Source organism: Schistocerca serialis, chromosome 2 (genome assembly GCF_023864345.2).
Source record: "Schistocerca serialis cubense isolate TAMUIC-IGC-003099 chromosome 2, iqSchSeri2.2, whole genome shotgun sequence".
In the NCBI taxonomy this organism is placed as follows: Eukaryota; Metazoa; Arthropoda; class Insecta; order Orthoptera; family Acrididae; genus Schistocerca; species Schistocerca serialis.
Window position 1 is genome coordinate 976587508 of NC_064639.1, and position 20176 is coordinate 976607683.

Below are 20176 nucleotides of genomic sequence, written 5' to 3' on the forward strand. Positions count from 1 at the left end.
GACATAGTTGACAACCTGATAACTGCAAGAAGAAACTAAGATTAGGATTTAACATCCCACTGACAACTAGGGCATTAGATATGGATGCCAGATAGCACAATTCGGACTGAATCCTATCTTCAGGAATATTTTTGTTTTACTGCATTAATTTATTTCACAAAATGAACAGTTCTTGGTTCCTCATATTTATTCTGGACCTCAAAAGGGCAGATAGTGTGTTTCTTCGCCACTTAATATCTGTCTAAAGACCTTACATTTCAGTGAACATCGGCATCCTCAGTGGAAGGCACTCAGTTAGGTGTGCAAAGAATCTCTAATTTTCATCAACCCTTTCCCAGTTTCCTCACACAGTCTGTTCTGTTTCTGCCCATACATTTTTAATGGGCCTAAGGTCGTGGCCTACGTAAGCTACCACAGCCTAATCCCACAAAACAAAAATCACCAAGGACTTTGTGAAATTACTTTTCTTCACAAGAGCAATGTTGGGGTCACGAATAGCTTGTTGACGATGAGGAACTGCTGAGCTAAAGTGAGGTGGTTGATATTTGACCTTGAAGCATGTACTGTCATTGGATATTCCAGAATGAATGGTGTGATGACACACATCAATGCAGTAGAATACTGCTCACTATTTCAGGTACATTTCTGCGTAACTGAAAATATCTCCATTCCCACAATGTTGAGCAAGAGCACGCATATCAAAAATATCAGAATGGATGCCAACAACAAGCTTCCTTGTAGAGGCAGCTAAAATGTTTTTGTTATTACTACTGTTATGTCAAAATTTTTACAGTGAATTCCTCATTTCAATTGAACATGTTTACCGTTTTGTTCTTCTTGTCTTTGGTTCTAAAACAACACCTCTCCCAGTCTCAGGCAGAGACTGCTGAGACTGTGAACCTTCATCTGTGTCCATCACTTCTGTGGTGGGTAACTTTTTCTGAATTGGTTCTGTAGTCTCTTTAGGAAGCAATCCCTGCAAAAGGCAATGTAATGTTCAGTCATACCTCCTTAATCCAAAATTCAATTATTGTTGCTGCATTATTAACTGAACATGTGAATTTATGTTCTCACAAACCTGTGGGTTGTCTTCGGACCAAAATGCAGTGTCTTCTTTCCAATCCTCTTCACAGCCTGTCAAGTTTTTTTCTGTATTTTTGCCTGGATCCGTCTTCTTTTGGCCAGACTTAATTGTTTCATTTAATTCATTAGAAACTGTATTATCCTCTTGTTTCTCATCTCGTTTCAATGATCTACTCCTGCATTGAGACTCACTATCATCAGCACCAGATTCTTCCGCTTCTGGTGAAGAGGAATGGGAGTGTTTTCTCCTCTTAGAATGCCTCCGAGATGAGCGCCGGACTGTTTTCTTTTCTGGACTCTCTCTATCTTTTTCCTTCAGCTTGTCACTTTTCCTTCTCATTTCCTAATTAAAGTGTTAAGTTAGAACACATTATAATTTTATACATATATCTAATAATAACAAGTGAACAATCTGCAGGACTGAATTTTTTGATTTATATCAATCACAGACATAACAGCAAGGTTAATAAGCACAACGTTCTGAAGGAGAAAGCAGAGGCTATGGGGCATATATACAATGAAATAAATATCAAAATCAAAGTTAAGATTTAACATTTAAGTTTGACAGCACTGCAATTAAAAAGATACAAGCATATATGGATTTTTTTTTTTTTTCATCAAAGTATAGTCATCAACAATTGCTCCTTTCATTTGTGAGGAGGAAACAGCATGGCATAGGATAACGCCACATATAGCTTCAATTCTGGTATATCATGAATATAGCGTACAGTAGCTGAGGCTTTTGTTTTATCAGAGTACTCCTTTAATCGTGTATATTGGGTAGGGGGCTTTTGCCAGTTAATGGTCAACTTCTTGGTATCAGATTTGTGGTACAACAGTACTGGGGAGTCTTTTGGAAAAAATGTTGAAAATGCTTTTAAGAGATGGAATTTGTGAGGGTAAATTTAACAGAAAAACTGCAGCATTTTCCCCAGAAGGTGTTCGGAAAGAGATAGAGAGACTAGGATTTAATATCCCGTAGGTCATTAAGAGGGTACACAATCTCAAATTGGGGGGAAAAGGCCGTTTCCTTTCCAAAGGAATCAGACTGGTATTTGTGTAGACGTTCTTTAGGGAAACCATGAAAAACATAGATGTAATGGGCCTGAAGGGGATTTGAATCACTTGAATGTAAGTGCAAGGATCTCGAGTTATTGTGCAACTCACTTGGTCTGTCAAGGCTGTACCACAACGGCAATACGAAAATATGTTCCAAAAGTTTCCTAAGTTGCTAAAGGGCAGCATACTGAAGTGGTTACTGAGTTAGACAAATTCAGAAGTTACAAACGTAACTCTCTCATGAACAATATACTTGCAAATTAAAGTTAAAATCAGAGCTGAAGTTTTGTAGTGGGGTGGCCTTACAATGGAAAAGCAGTCTGGCAGTAAGCTTTGAATTTTGCATCTGAAAAGAGTTGTCAAGTTCTGTATTATGGTGAACTCAGCAGTAAGTTATGTAGCATTTGAGATGCTGAGCAACTTACAAAATCCTGTTATGGAGAGGAAGAAGGAGGTTGAGCCAACAACAGTCAGTGTTAAATCAGCTGAAAGCAGGGAGTTTTAAACTCTTCCTATGGCAGGAGCAAATGTTCAGGTGAGTGAGAGACATGTGAATAAGTGGAAAGTACTGAGGAAAGCTGAAGCTTGTAATGGATTTTGAATGGCAAGAACTACAGGGGGAACACAGCAAAAACCGTAATCATTATAGATTGTTTTGGTTTGACTTGAAGTTTTTGTAGGTCTTGTATGTCATACGTAAGAGACTGAGTGCCAGAAATAATTTTATTAACGAACTAGGCACAGCTACAGGATTACTCTGAAATTCATGCAGAAGTATGTGGTAAAGCATTCACATCTAGCCACTTTTAGACTATTTCCTGACCATTCCATTCTCACGTAGCATGTCAGAAGAGGAACACCCAAACCTTTAAGTGCGACCTCTGTTTTATGTCTTTTGACACAACACAACAGTCCTATGGAATTTAGCTCCTCCTGAGACAACAGGCTTTTACTTCAGTGAACTATAAGCTGAAATGAACATATGTAACAGATTAGATATGCTTGTCAGACTGTAATTCCAAGCTGGATGCTTTCTTCTACTGGGCAGTGTATGGCCAATTGACACTTGCACATTTTTGTTTTTATGATTCAGCTGTACTTTTGTTCATGGTTTTTAACAACATGTATTTTAATTATTGTGGATGGTACCTTAGATTGAGTGTATCTTAGACTAAGTTGCAAACTAGACCTTAATATAGGTGTAGCCGATATAGCGAGTATATTGAATATTGCAATACTGATGTTCCACTTTGCACTTTTTTAAATGGTGGTTGTGGTGGCAAACTGATGTGTTGCATAGTCTAAGGCCTAAATAAAGCTGGAAGGTGATGGGTTTGCTAGGGAGTTGGCAAAGTCAGTGTGTATCTCACATCGAAAAGCTATCTGAAATATGAAGATAGTGACATTGACTGATCTGAAGTGCAGCCTGAGGTTTAGGTTAGACTGGAAGGCAGATGATTCCAGCTGGCGAGAGCAACAAATGTTATAACAATATTTTTTATGCATTCATTATATCAAAGTTACACTTGCTTCCATGGTAGGAAATCTTTTTTCCTCTGCAGTGTGATATTTCCACATTTTAAATGTTTTTCTATGTACAAATAACAAGAACAAACCCACTCAAAAATGTGTATTACTATGGAGGTCCTGTTAGTTCACAAACTTTTTTCTGTTTTGATAATGTTTCAGTGTTGTTAGTGACTTTGTCCATTAGTTGTTTCTTGAGGCTTGCATCTCTGCCATGTTAAGAATATGAATCCATGGACACTTCATAACAGTGAAAAGGTCATTTATTTTAAATAGTGAGCAAAATGATAGCAAGGCTGAGAGGTTTACGTTAAAACACTATAACCCTCTGTACCAAGCAACAGCAAATCTTGCAGCCATAGTGTTACTGGAAGTGACAGCAAAATTGAAGGAGGCAGGGTTCGAATTTACAGCACTTGACTTAGAGAGAGAGAGAGAGAGAGAGAGAGAGAGAGAGAGAGAGAGAGAGTTTTGCCTTCAGCAGGAGTACAATACTTAGCCGCTATCAGTTAAAATCGGAATTTCATTTAAGTTAGACATGAACATATTTCATTAACATAACTAAAATTTGTTTCTTCCCTATTGGGTAAATAATGGAAAACTTAATTTTTAAGCACTAGGGGGAAAATAGCAAAGTTTAAAAAGTCACTACTCTTTAAAATATAAACAATGGTGATTGCACCTTATCCATAGTTCTGTGGTCAGATTTTGAAATTACTCACTAAAATTAATTTTGTCAGACATTGAACCACTGCTCTATTAATCCTTATCAAATTACTAGTAATATTTGTTGGGAATGGAATCCTGTGGCTGTAAACTTCTGAGAGGAATTTTTCTCTATGTGGATTGTATGTTTGGCAGGTGAAGATTAAATGATTAACGCCGCTCACATCTGAGTTGCTGCAGTCACAGGTGTCTGAATTCCTAAGTTGTAGACCAAATAATGATACAGAGAACTGCCTTGGTTAAATCTCATCCTTTTGCAGTGTAAAAGTAGCTCTGTGGTGTACAGATAAATCGTAAAAACACAGTATGCAGGATACGTGGGGTTGTACCCAACTATAATATTTTCATTTATTCACTGATGATATTTTCCATTCCCCTTCCTAATGGAATCTGACTTCCATTTTAACTCTATGTAATAAAGCAGTGAAAGGTAACTGGATATCTAAAAAGGTTCCAGATAAAAGCACCTGCCTTGGCCAACTCGTCTACAGTTTTGTTATACAAAATGCTTGCACGAGCTTTAATCCAAAGTAAATAAATATATTTCTTTATTTGAAAGCATTCTGTTATTTCACGAACTATGCTGATAAGTTCGTTGCTTTGTTAACCAATTCCCGTTCTCTATGGTACTAAGAATGTTTTTGGAATCAGAAATAATCACAAGTCTTTTATCGTTCTGGGTTAAATAGTACAGTGTATCATAGCAACCGTCATTGAAAAAGTTAACAATCAGTCAAGGCGGCTACGAGAGTCTTTTTGCTAGAAAGAGCAGATAAACAGTTGTTAGCAGCTCACGCAGACATCAACTGCAATCATTTAGATACAGTATGATGGATGTTACATTATATTAATGCTTGTTTCATAGATTTTGAATTCGACCAAAGGTTTTTGTGGCAGCACTTTCTGTGCCACATAGATGAGTAATGGGCAAAGTTTAAACAAATTGTAAGTCATGCTCTGGACAAATATGTCCTAGTAAGTGGATTAAGGGTGGAAAAGAACCCCCAGTAGTTTAGCAACAAACTGCAGAAAATACTGACAAAGAAAGGCTGTTGCATACTTGGTTCATGCTTGAGGGATACAACAAATACAACTGTAATATATCAGCAAAAAAATCTGGTCCTATTAAGCTCTCTAAAGCTAGTCTAAGCCTTCCTTCCAGTCACTCATTGACCAGTCTCATGTGGCAGTTGAAGATAGCAAAACAACAGCCGAAGTTTTAAATTTTCACATTTAAGAAATGGTTGCAGGAAAATTGTACAAACATACCGTCGTTTGACCCTGGTATAGAGTCCCATATGGGCAACTTATTAATAAGCAACCCTGGCATTCAGAAACAACTGACAGAGTTGAAACCACTTAAGTTTATAGGTCTGGATGGAATCCCAATTCGGTTATACAAAGAGTACTCTAAGGTACTAGCCTCTTACTTAGCTTGGATTTATCGGAAATTTCCCACTCAGCGCATCCAAAACAACTGGGGAAAAAAAATTATGCTCAGTTCGTCCCTTCCTCACATGATATACTGTGAACTATGGATGAAGGGCAACAGGCAGATTCCATATTTTCAAATTTCCAAAAGTATTTGACATGGTGCCCCACTGCACACTGTTAATGAAGGTACGAGCACACAGAATAAGTTCCCAGACATGTGAGCGGCTTGAAGACTTCTGGAATAATAGAACCCAATATGTTACCCTTGTCGGCGAGCGTGCATCAGAGACAAGGGTATCATCAGGAATGGCATAGCTAAGTGTGATAGGACTGCTATTATCTTCTATAAAGATAAATGTCTGGAAAGGGTGGGCTGCAATCTGCAGTTGTGTATGTGGCGTGTGGGAAGGTGTCAAAGATGAGTGACTGTAGGATGATTCAAGATCACTTAAGACTAAATTTCTACTTTGTGTGATGAACAACAGCTGGCTTTAACCCTTTTAGTGCCAAATACGATCTGATCGTGATGCCCTTCTCATCCATTTTTTCCGCGCTTGAAGGCAAAGTTGTTAGTATTTCCTAGCCAAGACACAGAAGGAAGGTCAAAGGCACAGCATATCGATCTTCTTTTCGATTGTTAGTGCGATATTTCGAGTAAAATAAACTTCTCTGGTGTTGTTTATCTACCGAGTATTTCGCGGAAACACGGCGTCGTCAAGTAAGAAGTTGCGGTTCTATACGAGTGATTTAGACAATAATAAGATAAGTAGTGGAAGTGAAGATGAATTTGCAGGATTTGCAGAAAGTGAATCGGATTATGAGATGTCCGGTGGAGAAGAGGACTCGTTGTTTTCTTCTTCAAGTGACGATTGCGCGTTAGCAAATGACGACGACCAAACACAATTGAATTGCAGTGCAAATACTTTTATTGAAATAATGGATGAGGCATCAGGTAATCCACCCCCCTCCAAGCTTTGTGTATGCAGAAGTACCAGGCCCTAAACATGTACCAGCAAACGCCACACCAATTAATCAATTGATTTTTTCAATTTGTTCTTCTCGCAGCAGCTGCTTACGATTATGGTGACTACCAACAACTGTTGCAGAAATGAGGGCTTTTACAGCAGTGATTTTGAATATGGAAAAAAAAAAAAAGACGATTTTTAGTTATTGGTCAACTGATGCAAACCTGTTGACACTGTGGTTTCCGCAAATGTTTTCACGCAACAGGTTTCAATTGTTGCTGCGGTTCTTACATTTTGTAGACTATTCGAAACTTCACCCTCCTGGTCACCTATTATATGATCCAACAGCCAAATTTCAAGTATTGCCAACAATATTTTCCGTCGCTACTACACTCCACACCAGGAACTGAGTGTAGATGAAAGTCTTGTTGGGACAAAGGCGCACTCACAGCTAATCCAGTACCTTCCCAATAAACATCACAGATGGAGAGTCAAATTTTGGATGCTGTGTGATTCAGTAGTAAATTACTGCCTAGGGTTTTATGCATACCGTGGTGCAAAAAGTGATGATGACAAAAACGAAATAAAAGAAAATGGCCTGGGATATGTAGTCGTCATGAAACTACTAGCTCTTGGGAGCTACATGCAAAAAGGTTACCATGTGTTTTGCGATAACTTTTATACATCTATTCCTCTGGCAGAAAAGCTGTATTCAGTCGGCACTTATCTAACGGCAACAATCAGAAGAAACAGAAAATTCCTGCCATGTGATCTTCTGTCGAATTATGCTGTAGGTCCGCTACAGTTTTTCAATAAATCTTTTATACTTCTCTGTGGCTTCAGACAGAAGAAATCACAGAGAAATCCAGTCCTCCTTGTGAGTACATCATCCTCTGCTAAATCATCAGAAAAGACAATTCGCAACAGACAGTCGGTCAAGAAACCAGATGTAATTTTTGAATATAATAAGTGGCATTGACTCATCTGATATGATGGCATACTGCTACTTAGATGAGAGGAGGACTGTCAATATGTGGAAGAAGGTAGTGTTCAGCATAATTGCCAGGATGTTGCTGAATGCATATGTTTTGTATAAGGAAAGCCTAAACCCCAGCGACAAACCACTGACACGGCTGAAGTTTAACAGCATAGTCATATGCAAACTTTCTCAACAGTGGTTTCAGGCAAGGACTGCAACCACAAGTGCAATAGATATAAATGTACCTGCTCCAACAGTATATGGTGTAAAGACTCTTCCGGGGAGAAAGGAACGCTACTGTAGTGTTTGTTCTACGAAGGATAAGAAGCGGTGTTCACGAACAGTATGTGTTTGTTGCAAGAAAGGACTGCATCCTTCATGCGTTGGTCAGCATGTGTGCAAGTAGTTGTCATAACTGCAACCTCACATTTGTCAGTGATTTATGACTGAAGAACTGAGAACACGTTTAGAGCAAAACAACTTTTTTTGTAATGTTATGTTCTTTTTGATTTTTTCCTTGGTGAAATAAAAAAAATTGTATTCCTTTATGATGTTTTTGTTAAGGAAACTACATATATACCTGAAATTTTTGAGTATATCATCATTTGATGGGTCTCAGAGTAAACTGAAATCAAAGTTTTATTTTTTTCGATAAACCCCATCATGAAAATAATTTTTTTCTCTGAAAATATGTTCTTTGACAATGTGTACTGCACATATTACTGTAGCCAGCAGCATTCCCTAAAGAAAAAAAATTTACTTTCCTTTATGCATTAGTTTAGATTTTATTGCAAGTATGGCAGAGGTCTGCATTTTACTGTAAAATCGCATGGCACTTTTAACACGATCTTTTGAGAAAACGACTGGCGCTAAAAGGGTTAGATACAGAAAAATGTGAGAATGCAGATGAGCATGAAGAAAAAACCCTTGATGTTAGGATACAGGACCAGTTGTGTCCACCTGACACTGTCATGTCATTTAAAATCTGTGTGTAATGTTGCCAAGAAATATGACATGGAACTAGCATGCAAAGACTGTGGTAGAGAAGGCAAATGGTCAACTTCAGTTTACTGGGAGAATTTTAGGAAAGTGTGCATCATCTGTAAGGGAGACTGCATATTGGACACTGTTGCGACCTATTCTTGAGCACTGCTCAAGTGTTTGGGATCCAAGTTGGGTTGTACCAAAGGAAGTCATCAAAAAAATTCACAGGCAGCTACCTAGATTTGTTACTGGTAGATTCAAACAACATGCAAGTGTTATGGTGATGCTTTGGAAACTCAAATAGGAATCCCTAGAGGGGAGGTGATATTTCTTTTCGAGAAACACTATTGAGAAAATTTAGAGAACTGGCATTTGAAGCCGACTGCAGAATGATCTCACTGCTGCAACATACCTTCCACGTAAAAACCAGTAAGGTAAGATACAAGAAATTAAGGTATAAGGGGACATACGGACAGCTGTTTTTCCCTTGCTCTACATGTGAATAGAACAGGAAAGGAAAAAAACTAGCAGTGGTACTTGGTACATTCCATCACGCACTGTATGGTGGCTTCCAGAGTGTGTATGTAGATTTACAGTGACGTATGTGATTGTTACTGCTTCCTCCGTATAAGAAGAGACTGAGGAAGGAGTTCAAAAGGTAACCCGTTCTTTGGCGTAAAACAGCACAGCCACACTGCCTTCTGACATGATTCTTGGGCCATCCATATAAATATGTAGAGCTTTGCTCAATAGCATCAAAGTATGTGCTGGTGATTGCATTAAGGTTAGTGTACGCACTAAATTCCACTTAAAGCAAAGGAGCGGAGGGCACAGTACACAGGCCATACATACATAAGTAGTCTTGCTTCTTGTTATAATAAATTTTGGATGTATGTTTCAACCCATGAAAACTTTCTGGAGGTCGATATAATATTATGCTGGACACAATGATGTGTAGCGTTTTACATTTATTAATTACTGGGTGAGCTAAAAGCACTATCATTTTCAGAATATATTTGCTGGAGGGCCATTGTTCCCTAAAATCAAGAGACATTACCAGTGGGTCTATTACGAGTGCACTGGCAGGAGTGAGTTTGTTTGGTTTGTTTTAGGGCGTGAAAAGAACTGGGGTCATGTGCCCAAGTCAAAACTATAGAATACGAAGACAGAGAGGAGTAAAAAAAATGACTATATGTCAATCCCAATTGACATAAAACAGCTAAGAACAGGGACTTGCAGAAAGAGTTACAAAAGACACCATACAGATACGGAGGTCCAGAACTAAAAATTAAATGGCCTTCGCCATACTGCTATGATGGATAAAAGTAAAACGCAGTCAACAGCCCGCGTGACATTTGCTAAAACAGCCGATAACTCTTGACAGCAAACCCAAGCATGAATGTAAACAGCTAAAAATGGGCATTCCATCAGGATGTGGCGGACAGTTAAAACTTGGGCACAATATGTATAAAGTGGTGTGGGAGCTCCACTTAACAAATGACAATGGCTAAAAAGGCAGTGCACAATAAGCAACCTAATATCTGGAGCTTATTCCCATGAAGGGGACCAATGGTGATGATAAAGTGACACCACCTCCTGACAAATGACAACACAAGAGATCATTGGAAGGAGTAGAGGAACTGCTGGGCTGAGGTACGAGGACTACAGCCTTGGCAGCAGCCTCGTTTTCTGGAAGACCAACATGACCACGAACCCAAATAAACATTACAGTGGCTCCATCACGAGTGAGCAAGTGACAGTTTTCCTGGACCCGTTGCACTAAGGGATGGGCAGCGTACAGCGAACGTAGTCTTTGAGGGTGCTGAGAGTGTCTGAGCGGAGGACACAATTGAAAAGACTGTGTTGCCAGATGTACTCCATCGCCTGATACAGGCAAAGAGTTCGGCTGTAAATACTGAGCAGTGTGCCAGAAGCCGATATTGAAAAACGTTGGTGCCAATGACAAAGGCACACCCGACACCATGGTCAGTCTGAGAGCCATCAGTGTACACAAAGGTACTACCACAAGGTTCCATATGAAGGTCGTGAAACTGAAGGCGATAGAGTGAGGCTGGAGTAATGTCCTTAGGAAGCGAATGAAGGCCAAGGTTAACACAGGTCACTTCACGAAGCCAAGGTGGTGAAGGGTTCACACCCACCGTGAACGTTGAAGGTAGTGTGAAGTCAAGCCACCGGAACAGGTACCATAAGCGGACTCCAGGAGGCAAAGTAGAAGAGGGACGTGCCCCTTACTGGAGATCAAAGGATTCATCGAAGGAGTAGGCATAGGATGGGTGACACTGTATGCCAGACAAACAGCATGCATACCCGCTGAGGAGAAAGTCATGGCAGTAGGACAGTGGTAGTTCAGCAGATTCAGCATACACTCACAACCGGACTAATGTAAAATGAGCCAGTGACCAAATGGATGCCAAGATGGTGGCTAGTGTAGAGATCGCGCAAGAGGAACGGATGTGCAGACACACAAACAAAGCACCCATAGTCTAGTTTCGAATGGACAAGGGACTGGTACAAACTGAACAGGGTGGTTCGATCTGCACCCCAGGAAGTACCATTAGAACATGTAGGACATTGAGGGACTGCGTACAGTGGGCTGCCAGATAAGACACATGGAAGGACCAAGAGAGCTTCCTACCTAGCATGAGCCACAGGATTTTGTAGTTTCAACGAATGGAAGAGCGACAGACCAAGATGTAAAGATGGTGGGAAGAATCAATTGCACTGCCAGAAATTCATACAAACAGTTTTGTCCATAGAAAAACAAAAGCCACTGTCCATGCTCCAGGTGTAAAGATGATCAAGCCATTGCTGAAGACGCCGCTCAGTTAGACAGGTCCATGGAGAACTGCAATAGATGGCAAAATCATCAACAAACGGGAGCCGGAGATGCCCGGCAGAAGAAAGGCAATTATAAGGTTAATGGTGACAGCAAAGAGCACGGCACTCATGATGGAACCTTGAGACACACCGGTATCTTGTATAAAAGTGTGTGACAAGGCAGAACCCACACGCAGCTTGAAAACTGTCTTTTAAAAATTCGTGAAGGAAACAGGGCAGGCGGCCACAAAAGCCCCACGTGTAAAGAGTACAGAGGATACCAATTCTCCAGCAGGTGTTGTAGGCCTTTTCCAAATCGAAAAACATGGTCACAATTCAGAAAACCACTCATGACATGGGTGGACAAAGTAACAAGATGGTCAACTGCAGAACGGTGCGCTCAAAATCCACACTGTGCAGTCGTTAGTAAATTTCAAGACTTGAGCTAACATACCTGCTGCGCTTGAATCATACACCTTGAAAACACATCTGGTGAGAGAGATGGGTCAGTAGCCAGGAGGTGGTTTTTGTCCTTACCGGGCTTAGGTATGGATATGACGGTGGCTTCATGCCAACATTAGGGAAACATGCCCTCTGCCCAAAATGGTTGTACGTATTAAGCAGAAAGTGCTTGCCTGCAAGAGAAAGGTGCTGTAACATCTGAATGTGGACAGCATCTGGCCCTGGGTCAGAGGATCAGGATGAAGTGAGAGCATGATCTAGTTCCCTCATAAGAAGCGGTATTGTAGCACTCACGATTCTGAGAAGAGAAGGGTATTGCATGAGCCACCTCCACCCATTTCCGATGGAGGAAGACAGAGTGATAGTGGGAAGAGCTCAAAATTTCTACAAATGGTGGTCCAAGGTGTTGGAGATAGCGATAGGGTCTACTACGACATTGTCCGCTACTGTCAGGAAACAAATCGGCAAATTGATCTTGGTACCAGAAAGCCATCGGAGGTTGGCCCACAGGTCACAGGAGGGGGTAGAACTTTTGACAGAACTAGTGAATGAAATCCAGATAGTTTATTTGCTGCTTCGAAGAACGCGACACTGTGTATGCACCTGTTTATAACGAATGCAGTTTCCCATCATAGTATGACGGTTACAAACGTGGAGAGCACATCTAATCACAGGAACTGCATCACGGCATGTCTCAGTCCACCAAGGGACTGGGACACAGCATGGTAAAGATCAAGCGCGAGGAATGGAACACACTGCAGCGGTAAGTATAAGGTTTATAATATATTCCACTGGTCATCACAACTGGGGAAATCTTATTTGTTGAAGGTTGCTAGGGAGGAGTAAAGCCACCAGTCAGCCTTAGTAAGCTGCCATTTGGGTGTTAAAGCAGGTGCGGTAGCAGTCAGCAGGTGGATAGCACACGGGAAATGGTCACTCGCTTACGTGTCAGAAAAATGGGCCACTCAAGACAATAAGCAAGCTGGGCAGTGCTGAAGGTAGGTCCAAATGGGAATAGGGTAGGTCCCAACGGGAATAGGTGGGTGAAGAGTCTGAAAGGAATGTGGGTGCTTCAGTGTTAAGGCAGAAGAGGTTTTTTTTTTGTGCTCAACTACTGAGGTCATTAGCGCCCAGTCACAAATGTAAGTGCACATATAATCTGGTAAAACTCAATGGGGGGGAACACCAGAAAGTTCTTACAAAGACGCAGATAAAATAATTAAGAGTTAGATGTCTTTGGTCAAGTCCGTCAAAGTAATAAAACGAAGAACACGAGCAGCTGCTCGAGCGTCATTCAGCTAAAATTTCCTGTAAAGTAGATGGCAGAGACAGGGCAACATGAGATTGATTAAAACGGGGACACGACAATAAAATATGACGCACTGTCAATGCATCACCACAAGGGCGCTGCGGGGTGGGCTCACCAGACAGCAGGTAACGGTGGCTAAACAGGCAATGTCCAATCCGCAACCTGGCCAAAAGGACCTCCTCTCGCCAAGATGGTCGGGAGGAGGTGGTCCAAGCTGTTGGGAACGGTTTTATGGCATGGAGCTTATTTTCTTGAAGTGACGACCAAGTATCCCACCATAATGACACAAGCCTCTTACAAACAATCCCACTAATGTCAGACGATGGGACACAAAGGGAGGCTGGCCGAGGCAGGAGGACTGCAGCCTTGGCCGCAGCATCAGCAGCCTCATTCCCAGGCACTCCTACGTGGTCTGGAACCCACATAAAGCTAACAGGAGAGCCATCATCAGCAAAAGAATGGAAGGATTGCTGGATCCGTTGCACCAAGGGATGGACCGGATATGGAGATCCAAGGCTCTGAAGAGCACTGAGTGAATCAGAGCAGAGTACATATGGAGAATGGCGTTGGCGGCGGACATACTGAACGGCCTGATGGAGAGCAAAAAGCTCGGCCATAAAGCTGGAACACTGGTCGAAGAGCCGGTATTTAAAGGTGACGTCCCCGACGACAAAGGCACAGCAGGCACCATCGTCGGTTTTGGGGCCATCAGTGTAAATAAAGGTGTTAATGGCAAGTCGCGCACGAAGTTCGACAAACCGTGAGCAATACACTGCATCCGGAGTACCCTCCTTCGGGAGCGAGCTGAGGTCAAGATGAATGTGAACCGGAGCCTGTAACCAAGGTGGTGTCGGGCTCTCACCCTCTCTGAAGGTGGTAGGGAGGGCAAAATCCAATTGTCGAAGCAGGCGACGAAAGCGGACTCCAGGGGGCAGCAGGGCAGACACATACAACCCATACTCACGGTCGAGAGAATCGGCGAAAAAGGACTGGTAAGAGGGGTGGTCAGGCATTGACAACAGCCGGCAGGCATACGGACAAAGCAATACGTAGCACCGGTAGGTCAATGGTAATTCGGCAGCTTCAGCATAAGGACTCTTGATGGGAATAGTATAGAATGCCCCGGTGGCAAGACGTAACCCCTGATGATGGATGGAGTTGAGACGGCGTAAGGGGGATGGCCGAGCAGACGAGGCTCCCATAATCCAGCTTTAATCGGACTCGGGACCGATATAAGCGAAGCAGGACAGTGCGATCCGCTCCCCAAGATGAACCACTAAGAACACGGAGGACATTAAGGGAACGTGTACAACGGGCAGCCAAATAAGAGACATGCAGAGACCAACAAAGTTTCCTGTCCAGTGTGAGCCCTAAAAACTTCGTTGTCTCCACGAATGGGAGAACAACAGGACCGAGATGTAAGGATGGTGGAACGGATGCTTTATATCACCAAAAGTTGATGCAAACCGTCTTCTCTTCAGAGAACCGGAAGCCATTAGCCACACTCCACGAGTATAGGCTGTCAAGACAACACTGAAGGCAGCGCTCCACGAGGCATGTTCTCTGGGCACTGCAGTAGCTCGCAAAGTCATCGACGAAAAGAGAGCCTGAGACGTTAGGTGGAATGCAATCCATAGTTGGATTGATCGCTATGGCAAAAAGGGCTACGCTCAAAACGGAGCCCCGATGCACTCCGTTCTCCTGGAGGAGGACGTCGGACAATACAGAACCCACACGTACCCTAAACATTCGATCTGTTAAAAATGAATCAATAAAAAGGGGCAGGCGACCACGTAGGCCCCACCTGTGCATAGTGAGGAGCAGGTAACAGGTATTGTAAGCCTTCTCCAAATCGAAGAACACAGCCACCGTTTGGTGCTTTCGCAAAAAGTTGTTCATGATGAACGTCAACAAGGTCACAAGATGGTCATCAGTGGAGCGGCATCGACGAAAGCCGCATTGAACATTGGTAAGTAGCCGTTGAGATTCAAGAATCCAAACCAACCGAGCGTTAACCATGCGCTCCATCACTTTACAGACACAGCTTGTAAGAGAAATGGGGCGGTAACTAGAAAGAAGGTGTCTATCCTTCCCGGGTTTGGGTACGGGAACAACGATGGCCTCACGCCAACGCATGGGGACCTGACCTTCGGTCCAGATGCAATTATAGGTACAAAGAAGAAAGCATTTGCCTGCCGGAGAAAGGTGTGCCAGCATCTGAACGTGAAAGGCATCTGGCCCCGGGACAGTGCAAGTGCACATTCGAGTTCCTGCATGGTAAAGGAGGGCATTATAATTATCCAGATTCAGCAAGTGGAAAGAAGGTCGCCGAGCCTCTTCAGCCTCTTTTCTGGGAAGGAAGGCAGGGTGGTAATGGGCGGAGCTTGAAACCTCCAGACGTTGGAGACATCCACAGGGTCCACAAGTACCTCATTACCTGAAGTCAGGCCAGGTATCGAGGAGTAGGCCTTAATGCCCGACAGCCAGTGAAGGCCACCCCAGATGACATAAGAGTGAGTAAAACTGTTAAAGGAGCTTGTGAAAGAGGCCCAACAAGCTTTTTTGCTGTCTTTGATGACTCGACGACATTGCCCTCGGAGTCATTTGTAATCAATACAAATCGCCAGCGTAGGATGGCGGTGAAAGGTGCGTAAAGCACGTTGTCTAGCACTGATAGCATCTCTGCAAGCCTCATTCCACCATGGTACTGAAACGTGACGTGAAGAAGAGGTAGTATGAGGAATGGAACGTTTGGCAGCATTGATGATAACAGCTGTGAGGTATTCGACCTGACTGTCACAGCTGAGAAAATCTTGGTCCAGAAAGGTCGCCAGGGAGGAGTAAAGTCTCCAGTCAGCTTTCGGTATGTTCCAGCTCGAGGGACGTGGGGATGGGGTGTGGTGCAGGAGACGAACGACACAGGGGAAATGGTCGCTCGAATAGGTGTCAGAAAGGACAAACCACTCGAAACGACGGGCAAGAGTGGTAGAACAGATCGAGGGGTCCAAGCGGGAGTAGGTATGAGTAGAGTCCGAGAGGAAAGTCGGGGTGCCAGTATTGACGCAGACAAGATTGAGATGGTTGAAAACATCCACCAAGAGGGAGCCTCTCTGACAGGATGCAGGAGAACCCCAAAGAGGATGATGGGCATTGAAGTCGCCAAACAATAAAAACGGCGGAGGAAGCTGAGCAATAAGGTGCATCATGTCAGCCCGACTAACTGCGCATGACGTTGGAGTGTAGACAGTACAAACAGAAAAAGTAAAGGCAGAAAGAGTAATACGGACAGCTATTGCTTGGAGTGGGGTGGTCAATGGGATGGGATGGTAATAGACATCATCCCGAATGAGCAACATGACCCCACCATGAGCTGGAATACCGTCCACAGGGGTTAGGTCAGATCGCTAGGAGGTAAAGTGGGTAAAAGCAATATGGTCAGTTGGGCGTAGCTTCTTTTCCTGGAGACCAATGACGAGCGGACAGTGCAGGCGGAGGAGCAGTTGTAATTCCTCCCGATTAGATCGAATACCTCTGATGTTCCAATGTAACAGAGCCATCGCAAATCAGAGAAAGGGGGAACGAAATGAGTGAAGAGCTGGTCACCTCGACGGCCGCGGAGGGCCACGTTTCGAGGGAACATCGTTACAACCGTTGGGAGGCGGATCCTGTTCCATCGAGTCAACGCCAGCTGCGGCCACATTCCCGAGTTGCACATGAGGGGCAACATCATTCGCCGACGACAGGCCAGCTGAGCGCCTGGCAGCAGAGCGTCCCGGCGAAACTGAGGACGGCCGGGAGCAGCGACTGTCGGATGGAGCATCAGGCGAAACCAGCCGGGGTGGAGAGGAGGATAAAGACTTCTTCTTTGAGGCCTTCTTGGAAGACTGATGAGTCACAGGGATGGTGGGCTTTGGGGGCTGGACCCGAAGAAAGTCCTCACGCTCGGGGTCCTTTTTGGAACACCGGACCTCGGAAGCCGGTGTCCGTAAGATTTCCCTGATGGACGCCTGAGAAGAGGATCACTTCTCAGGCGGCGGCGGCGGCGGAGGAGGAGGAGGAGGAGGAGGAGGTAGGGTGGCCCCTGGGGCAAAGGCCGCGAGGGAGGAGGATTTGGAAGGGAGGGATTTGGGAGGCGGAGGCATAGACCCCGGATGGGGTGAGGAGGTGGAGGGGGGACAGGATAGGGGTGAGGATACTGCGGAAGGAGTGGACACGACCGAAGCAAACGACGTTGTCAACATCATGGGATGGAGGCGGTCATATTTCTTCCTGACCTCAGAATAAGACAGATGGTCCAAGGTTTTCAATTCTTGTATCTTCTTCACCTTCTGATATGCGGGCAGTCGAAAGATCTAGGCGAGTGGAGGCCAGGACAATTGACGCACCGAGGTGGTGGGGTGCATGTATGTCCCTCACGAAGAGGACGTCCACAATCCGGAGTCGAGTTAAAATTACCTCCTCCTGACGACGCGTTCGGGAGGAAGAGGTCCAAGCACAAGGTAGAGCTTTCACGTCCCGCAATTTATTATGGGGAAGTGTCGACCAATGCGCGTGCCATAAATGAACAACACGACGACATAAAACGCTCCGTAGATCGGCGAAGGGAATCGATTGAATAGCTGGCCGAAGAAGAGAGACTGCAGCCTTGGCTGCAATATCGGCCGCCTCATTTCCACAGATACCAACGTGTCCCGGGAGCCAGAGGAACGCCACCGAGACGCCCCCCAGGTGGAGCAAGCGCAGACAGTGCTGAATCCGGTGGACCAGAGGGTGCACAGGATAAAGAGCTTGGAGACTGAGGAGAGAGCTGAGAGAATCTGAGCAGATTACGTACTGTATCCGCTGATGGCGGCGGGTGTAGTGGACAGCCTGGAGAACAGCGTAAAGCTCCGCAGTATAAACCGAACACTGGTCGGGAAGCCGAAAGTGATTTGGGGTGTCGCCAACAATATAGGCACTCCCTACACCTAACGATGTTTTCGAGCCGTCGGTGTAAATAAATGTGGCGTCCGTCATTTGTGCACATAGAGCAGCAAATGCCCGACGATAAACAAGTGAAGGGGTACCATCCTTGGGAAATCGACAAAGGTCACGGAGCAGGCAGATCTGGGGACGGAGCCAAGGCGGTGCTGTACCCCAAGTTGTCAAGAAGGTTTTAGGAAAGCGGAAGGAAAGAGAATGGAGCAGTTGACGGAAGCGGACTCCCGGTGGTAGTAGGGAGGAGGAGCAGCCTGCATACCCTACATCAAAGGAGGCGTCGAAAAAAAGGTCATGGGCTGGATTAGCTGGCATGGAAGACAGATGGCTAGCATAACGACTCAGAAGGACTGCTCGCCGATTGGACAGCGGAGGTTCAGCAGTCTCAGCATAAAGGCTTTCCACAGGGCTAGTGTAAAAAGCTCCAGACACTAAACGTAATCCACGGTGGTGGATAGAGTCAGGACGCTGAAGAATAGACGGCCGAGCAGAGGAGTAGACTATGCTGCCATAGTCCAATTTCGAGCGCACTAAGGCGCGATAGAGGCGGAGAAGGACCACTCAGTCCGCTCCCCAGGAGGTACCATTCAGGACACGGAGGGTGTTAAGGGATCGCAGACAGCGAGCCGAAAGATAGGAAACGTGGGAGGACCAGCACAGTTTTCTGTCAAACATAAGACCCAAGAATTTAGCGACGTCTGAAAACGGAAGGTTGACAGGACCTAGATGTAAGGAGGGCGGAAGAAACTCCAAAAATTAACACAAACGGTCTTACTGGGAGAGAAACGGAAGCTGGTTTCGATGCTCCAAGAGTGGAGGCGATCGAGACATCCTTGAAGACATCGTTCAAGAAGGCTGGTCCGTTGAGAGCTGTAGTAGATCGCAAAATCGTCCACAAAGAGGGAGCCCGAGACATCAGGAAGGAGACAATCCATAATTGGATTGATGGCAATGGCAAACAGTACAACACCTAGCACGGAGCCCTGGGGTACCCCGTTTTCTTGGGAGAAGGTACGGGAGAGAGTAGTGTTCACCCGTACCCTAAATGTGCGCTCTGCCATAAATTCGCGAAGAAAAAGGGGTAGCCGACCTCGAAAGCCCCAAGAGAACAGTGTGCGGAGGATGCCTGTCCTCCAACAGGTATCGTATGCTCTCTCCAGATCAAAAAATATTGCTACTGTTTGGCGTTTCCGGAGAAAATTGTTCATGATGTAAGTGGAGAGAGCAACAAGATGGTCAACTGCAGAACGATGCTTTCGGAATCCGCATTGGGCAGGTGTTAAAAGACTGCGGGATTCCAGCCACCACGCTAAACGGTAATTCACCATACGCTCCAAAACCTTACAGACACTACTCGTGAGAGGAATGGGGTGATAGCTAGAGGGGAGATGTTTGTCCTTTCCAGGTTTCGGAACAGGAACGACGATAGCTTCCCGCCATCGTCTGGGAAAAGTACTGTCGGTCCAAATTCGATTATAAAGGCGAAGGAGGTAACGCAGACTATGGGTTGATAAATGCAGCAACATTTGGACGTGGATACCATCCGGTCCTGGGGCGGAGGAGCGAGAAGAAGAGAGTGCATGTTGGAGTTCCCGCATGGAGAAAACAATATTGTAGCTTTCGCGATTTTGAGAGGAGAAAGCAAGAGGTCGCACTTCTGCTGCACGTTTCTTCGGGAGAAACGCTGGCGGGTAATTTGAAGAGCTCGAAATCTCAGCAAAGTGCTGACCCAACGAGTTAGAAATTGCGACGGGGTCCACGAACGTATCATGCGTGACAGTGAGCCCAGAGACTGGGGAGAAACTAGGCGCGCCTGAGAACCGTCGAAGGCGA

The 20176-nt window shown here is 44.5% G+C and overlaps 1 protein-coding gene across 3 annotated transcripts in view; it reads right to left on the minus strand.

Annotated features, from left to right (window-relative positions):
• The window catches only part of LOC126458385 (apoptotic chromatin condensation inducer in the nucleus), a 113363-nt gene that overhangs the window by 83035 nt on the left and 10152 nt on the right, over positions 1-20176 (minus strand). For all 3 annotated transcript variants that reach the window (XR_007585625.1, XM_050095374.1, XM_050095373.1), the window contains exons 2-3: positions 1079-1426; positions 825-976 (exon numbers count right to left, since the gene is read on the minus strand). Coding sequence is in view for 2 of the 3 variants with exons in the window: in XM_050095374.1 (XP_049951331.1) it covers positions 825-976; positions 1079-1423 (497 nt within the window). In the remaining variant the exon portion in view is untranslated. The remainder of the gene's footprint in view (positions 1-824; positions 977-1078; positions 1427-20176) is intronic.